General features: G+C 40.3%; 1 protein-coding gene across 1 annotated transcript; it reads right to left on the reverse strand.

Moving 5' to 3' along the window:
* Nucleotides 1–3,387: 3,387 nt before the first annotated feature.
* LOC100347624 (olfactory receptor 8G3-like) lies at nucleotides 3,388–7,138 on the reverse strand. The gene is made up of 2 exons (XM_070062965.2): nucleotides 6,202–7,138; nucleotides 3,388–3,425 (listed from the first exon to the last, which is right to left on the reverse strand). Exons 1-2 carry the CDS (start codon nucleotides 7,136–7,138, stop codon nucleotides 3,388–3,390), a joined length of 975 nt encoding a protein of 324 aa, XP_069919066.2.
* Nucleotides 7,139–7,497: the final 359 nt, after the last annotated feature.

A 7,497-nucleotide genomic window follows, 5' to 3' on the forward strand; every position in this document is an offset into this window, starting at 1 on the left:
TTGGAGGAGAATGTTTCCAAGTGTCTTGGGAGCGGCAGGTACCCAGTGCTCTGCGAGCTCAGTGCTGAGAGGACAGGGCCCAGACCTTGGTCGCAGAGTCACCCTTGGAGCTGGGCAGCATCCCAGGTCAGCATCTCCAGTTCTTCAGTTCATGTTTCTCCAGGTTCAGGAAAGAAAACTTCCCCTCCTTTCACAGTTACCTGAGTGACTCTGCGTGCCTTGCTGTGAAAGTTTGCCCTGGGTTTAGATCTGCCATGTACTAAATACCGTAGAGACAAATACTCTCCAAGGATTCCCATTTCTCAGAGATCACACCCTTGGAAAGAGAAGCAATTACAGTTCACATTAGCCCGGTTGTGTAATTTTCCTTCAAGTGGCATTCCCTGTCAATTCTAAATCTGTCAATTTGTGGTAAACATTAACACACAGAAATCATCTGTAATAACATATGTACTCGGATTTAACAGGATTGAATAGGATTTGATATTCTGAATTTTCTGCATGCTTCTAGCCAATATAACTAGTCCACATACCACTTGTGATTTCCAGGTTTTAATGGAGTAAGTCGCATACTGACAAGTTATATCACACTGTTAATAGGAAATAGAGAACATGAGGATTTTTGAGAATTTAAAATAAACCAGAGTGGGCACCACTTTTGAATCCAGTGTCTTGCTAATTTACACCCTGAGAGTCACTAAGTAATGGCTCATGTACTTGGGTCTGTGCCATACAGGAGAAACCTGCATTGAGTAACAGGCTCCTGGCTTTGCTCTGGCCCAGGCCTGGCTGTTGCAGGTACATGGGGAGCCACCAGTAGACAGAAGATCTGTCTCTGTGTGTCATCCCCCTGTCTCTCTCCCCATTCCCCATTCCTGTTGCATCTGCCTCTCAAATAAAATAAATGCATAAAATGAACAAACAGTACAATATACCATTAATTTCCTTTTACAAAAAGATATTTTATGTGTAAAAAGGGAACTTAGGGCCGGCGCCGCGGCTCACTAGGCTAATCCTCCGCCTAGCGGCGCCGGCACACCGGGTTCTAGTCCCTGTCGGGGCGCCGGATTCTGTCCCGGTTGCCCCTCTTCCAGGCCAGCCCTCTGCTGTGGCCAGGGAGTGCAGTGGAGGATGGCCCAGGTGCTTGGGCCCTGCACCCCATGGGAGACCAGGAAAAGCACCTGGCTCCTGGCTCCTGCCATCGGATCAGCGCGGTGCGCCGGCCGCAGCGCGCTGGCCGCGGCGGCCATTAGAGGGTGAACCAACGGCAAAGGAAGACCTTTCTCTCTGTCTCTCTCTCTCACTGTCCACTCTGCCTGTCAAAAAAAAAAAAAAAGGGAACTTATATTCTTGGCTCAATAAGCAACGGTGTTAATCGCATTTTAGGAATTACGATATAAGAATTTGGAGAACTGATATTTAACTTTTGGGGTTCTTTTTTATTGATCTAAATTCTGTTTCCTTATTTTTATAATTGGAGGAAGTATTTAATTATTTGAAAGTTAACATGGCCAACTTTTCTTCTTATTTCTTAAGCTTTGTTTATATTTTTCATCCCCCAAATGGAAAGGGTGGTAGATTGATTGAATTGAGATCATCCATGTGAGCAATCATGTAATAGGAACTTTGAAAACAGTAACATGAATATATTACCTCAAGTAATATTTAAGGAGAATGAAGGTTGGTCTTGCTGTACCACATGTAATTAAATCCAAATCTCTAGCTCTAGGAGAAGATACCAATATTTATTGAATACAAAGTAAGAATTCTCATATTCACCTAAAATCTTATTTTAAAATACTTTCACTAATATGAAAGGAACAGATTTCAAATATTTCAAAGATACAATTTTAACAACATGAAAATACTTCCGTCCCTCCCTCATCCCTTCCTTTGTTTTATTTTTTCTTTCAATTTTTCACAGGCTTTACACTCCCCTAACTATAATATTATTCAAGTGAAATGTAGAAAGACCACCGTTCCACAGTGCTATAATAAATGTTATCATTTATAGCCCTTGGCTATATTACTGTGGAACGGTGGTCTTTCTACTTTTCACTTGAATAACATTACATTTAGTGGAGTGTAAATTCTGTGATTACAAAGTAGAATTGTAGTATACAACACTGTGGCTTGTATACTTTGCGACAGCTTTGAAGAGGGAAGGAAACAAGAACACTCTTCCCAGGATCCAGTATAAAAAGCTTCCCAGTCTTGTGTACCTTCATCCAAGGTGGAATGATTCACTTCTACAGTTGGATGTGTCACTTTCACAGTTCCTTTCACAAAATAAATTTTGCATGAACTTTCATGTGTTTGTGCTTTCCAAAAAAAGGGGGGGGGGCTGATGCAAAGTGAATTATACTGGCAAAAATCCATGGGTTAAAATCAAAAGGAATGAAATAATTGTTTACCAATTTGATGCTTTCTAATTTTACAACAGCTTCGGATATTGTGATCTGATTTGTTTCTTGTGGCTATCCATGAGGAACACAACTCAGTCTTCTATGTTGGCTCTTCTCAGAGCCATACTTTGTTCAGTGTGACGAGACATATGAGATAATTTCATCTGACACAATCATTTGTTTTCCCAATATTTCATTTCATTATCATATGGAATTTTGTCATCTTTAGCAAGCTGAATACATACTTGTTTTTGAGAACTACACTTATCTTTGCAGTTATCATGTGCAGCCTTCAGATTTACCTATGATAAGCCGTCCCTTGCAGAAACAAAGATGTTGTAAGCTGAGGGAAATTTTTTTGCTTTTCCAAGCATAGTTAACCCTTAGTATTTTTTTTTTTGACAGGCAGAGTGGACAGTGAGAGAGAGAGACAGAGAGAAAGGTCTTCCTTTGCCGTTGGTTCACCCTCCAATGGCCGCTGCAGCCGGCGCGCTGCAGCCGGCACACCGCGCTTATCCGATGGCAGGAGCCAGGTACTTATCCTGGTCTCCCATGGGGTGCAGGGCCCAAGCACTTGGGCCATCTTCCACTGCACTCCCGGGCCACAGCAGAGAGCTGGCCTGGAAGAGGGGCAACCGGGACAGAATCCGGCGCCCCGACCGGGACTAGAACCTGGTGTGCCGGCGCCGCAAGGCAGAGGATTAGTCTAGTGAGCCGTGGCGCCGGCCAACCCTTAGTATTTTAAATGTTTTATTTGTTAAACAGTTTTGCAATATTTCTTTTTGCAAACATATCATCTGTGCTTGAGTTCTGTTCATCTCTTCTTTTATGCCTCCTGGTCTGCCCTGAAAGAATCTTTATATAATTTTTCTCTGAATTAAGAAGATCCCTCCACAGCTGAGAATTTTTGGTTTTGTGTTATTTTTAATTAATTCTAAATTACTAAATTAATTCTAATTTTTTCTTTATTTGAAAGGCAGAGTTACAGAGAGAAGGAGATTCTTAGAGAGAGAGAGAGGTCTTCCATCCTCTGGTTCACTCCCCAATTGGCCACAACACCCAGAGCTGGGACAATGGGAAGCCAGGGCCCAGCAGCTTCTTTTTGACCTCCCATGTGGTTGCAGGGGCCCAAGCACTTGAGTCGTCTTCCACTGTTTCTCAGGCCACAGCCAGATAGCTGGATGGGAAGAGGAACAGCCAGAACCCGAACCAGCGCCAGAGCCAGGGATGCTGGCTCTGCAGGGGGACGCTTAACCTACTACCACACAGCCCTGGTCCTCTTGAAATTTTTGCATCTGGGTTCTGAGCTTTAAATATGGGAGCTGTTATAAAGCCAGCAGTTTCTTTAGATAACGGCCCAAGGAGAATGAACACCATTTCAGAATCTACACAAAACTGAAGGGTGAATAGAGTCAGTTTCCACAGTCAGCTCACAGATCTGCTCCAGAATTGATGAGGGACCTCAGTGCCACCCACAGGCTCAGGAGAAGCTGGTCTCACTGGTGGACTAGGCAATGGCTGCATCCCAAACTGAAGTGGCCTCCCAGCACAAGAACAAACCCAACACAACTGGACCCCACGTGCTGCCATACAGCATCTGTTACAATGCTTGTCACTCTTGAAGCACTGTAGAAATTATGCATTTCTAAAAAACTCGCAGGAATTTTTCTCCAGGATAAATTATAGTAAAATTTCCATAAAACACAAATATGATGGCATTTGTGATTCTGATTTGATTAAATTTATTGAGAATTGGTTTTTGGGCTTGAGTTAAGCTGCAATACATGGAAATATGGGGACTTCATTCAAAAGCTTAATTATATTTTTGCATGTGGAATGAGAGTGAATTTGAATGTTTGGGGATCAGGGTTGGACAATGGCAAACCCCCTCTAAAACGTGGCTAAGTTGCAATCCCAGAACCAGTGAATTTGTTAGATAATGATAAGAAGGAATTTAGGATTTGATTAATTTAAGGATCTATACTATAATACCATACTTAACTCCACAGAAATACAAAAGATTTTAGAGATTATCATGAATAATAGTGTGCCAATACATTTGATAACCTAAAAGAAATGGAAAACTTTCTGGATATACACACTTTGCCAAGATTAGATCACAAATAAATAGAATTTATAAACAGACTGAACCAAGTAGCAAGATGGAATCAGTAGGAAAACTCTCCCCTTAGGGACGATCATTTGGCGCAGTGGCTAAGATGCCCTGTGAGATGTTGGCACCTCGTGTGGGAATGCTGATGCTGGAGTCCTGACTCGACGGCCTCAGAAGCAGCAGATGACAAATGGAGCACTCGGGGGTCTGCCACCCACACAGGACACCCAGGTTGATTTCTAGGCTCCTAACTTCGATCTGACTCAACCCCAGCTATTTGGGTCATTTGGTAAATGAATCAGGAGATGAAACACCTCTCTCTGTCTCTGGCTCTCTGTTTCTCTCTCTTTCAAATTAAAAGAAAAATCCTCCTAGAAAAGAAAAACGCAGAAGATGGTTTCACTGCTGCATTTTACCAAACATTTGAAGGATAGCTGATAACAATTTTCAATTAATTCATAAAATGGAAGAGGAGTGAATTCTTCCAAACTCATTCTAAAAGGCCATTATTAGCCCAATACCAAAACCAGATAAGGCCAATATTGTTGAACATATATGCAGAAATCCTCAGTAAATATTAGCAACCCAAAACAGTATTACAATAAAACAATTCTTGACCATGATATGGTAGGAATTATAGAATCAACAAAATAAATGTCAAAGAATATATGGCTATCTCACAGATAAAAAGAAAACATTTAGTAAAATTCAACATCATACCACAATTGAAAGCTTTGAACAAATTATGTGGACAAGAAATGCACTTCAGTATAATAAAGAGTATATGTAATAGGATGACACCTAACATCATACTGAATGGGGAAAAGCTGAAGGCTGTCTCTGCAATACCTAGAAAAAGATCTGGTCCACTTTTATGTAATGTAGTTCTGAAAGCCCTTTTGTGAGTAATTAGCCAAGAGAAAGAAATCAATGGCATCTGAATTAGAAAATAGGAATTCAAATTGTCACTACCTTTGACATGATCTTGTATAATGTAAATCCCAAAGATTCCACCAAAAATACCAGAACTAATAAACTCAGCAAAGTTGTAGGAAAATGTCTTATTCTTTGCCCTTTCTTTACAGTAGTTATATGATCAAACAAAATAAGCCACAAGGAAATTATGTGACTTAGCAATATTTGTGCATCATTTAAACCATTGATTCATAAACCATCAAGTTTTGACTTGTATGATGATAAGCCATCCCATATTAGATGCTTTTATACAAACTGTTGCTCTCTTCTACCGTGATTTGAGTCCATAAAATGAAATCATTCAAATAAGATTCAGTTTATTTCATCCTTAAAGGGGAATAATAGTAGTCCTTGCCCAGAGGGAATAAGATAAACATCAAATAAAGTGGCCCATTTAAAGTTCTGGGCACAGTGCTTGATATTCCATAAAATCTCAGTAACATACATATGTTGCTACTATCATTAAAAAATAAAACAAGAATTCCTTTAAGCCTCAAGTATATTTCTAATTCTGTGTATTTCTTCATTTATAGTTAGTGAAACATGGATTCAAATGAGGAAGGATGGACAAAAATTTAGAGATATGTTACATAGGAATCCATCACTGATATTCAAAAAATTTGATAAGTAAACCTAATAAATTACATAACCAGGAAAACCAAAGATCTGTTTTTAATAAGACAACATACAGTGATTTTATTCATGGACATGGTTTCCTGACCAAAATTTTCTTCAATGCAAATTTGACATCTTTATTCCTCAAACTGTAGATAAAGGGGTTCAGCATGGGCACAATAATAGTATAAAATACAGAAGATACTTTTCCTTGTTCCATTGAGCTGACAGATGGTGGTTGTAGATACATAAATGCTGTAGAACCAAAGAAGACACCAACAGCTGAAATATGGGAGCTGCAAGTGCTGAAGGCTTTAGACCGGCCTTTGGCTGAATGAATGGCAAAGATACTGACAATGATGAAGGTGTAAGAGCTGAGGGTGGCCACTGTTGGGACAAGGATATTAAATGCACTGAAGCACAGAACTACTACTTCATTGATGGAAGTACTGGAGCAGGAGAGCTCCAGTAGTGGGAAAAGATCACAGAAGTAATGATTGATTATGTCAGCCTTACAGAAACCCACTTTTAATATGCAGACTGTATGAACTGTAGCGCCAACCAAGCCTATGGCATACACCCCAACTACTAACCAACTACAGAGCTTATAAGACATTGTTACATTGTAAAGCAATGGGTTACATATGGCAACATAGCGATCATAGGACATTGCAGCCAACATGTGACATTCTGATATAACAAAAACCAGGAAGACATAGAGTTGGATCATGCATTCAGGGTAGGAGATGATGTTCTTCTCTGTCACGAAGTTCACCAACATTTTGGGGGTAATGACCGTGGATTGGCAGAGATCAATGAAGGAAAGACTGCTGAGGAAATAGTACATGGGGGTGTGCAGGTGAGAACTGAGCCCAATCAGTGTGATCATGCCCAGGTTCCCCACCACAGTGACCACATAGATTCCCAAGAACAGGAGGAAGAGGGGCAGCTGGAGCTCTGGTTTCTCTGTTAGTCCAGCCAAGATAAAGACCGTGAGTGTGGAATGATTTCCTCCTGCCATTTTCCTCATGGAATTGCTTTAAAAAAGAGAAGAAAATTTGAGATATAAATGCATTGTACCATCAAACAATGAAGTGTGAAATAGAATTCAAGTCTTTACCACCAGATGTTCCCAGTTCTTTGCCTTTTCCTCAATTATATTACAGTTAAAACCCTGGGAACCCAGAAATATGTGATATGTAAATCAATATCAGATAGCCCTATCACTATTTTTGCTCTATCCTGTAATAATGGATAATAGTTATGGTGTCCAGTCACTGAACACTCACAGAGCTCTTCTGATAAAATTTGTTGAGTGTTCTAAGAACTTCCATGCTTTATTTTAATCCTCCCAACTCCTCTGGAGAGCAGATGTTAGCATGCTTATTT

This window comes from Oryctolagus cuniculus, chromosome 1 (assembly GCF_051225735.1).
Source record: "Oryctolagus cuniculus isolate XC-2025 breed Fujian yellow rabbit chromosome 1, ASM5122573v1, whole genome shotgun sequence".
Taxonomy (NCBI): Eukaryota; Metazoa; Chordata; class Mammalia; order Lagomorpha; family Leporidae; genus Oryctolagus; species Oryctolagus cuniculus.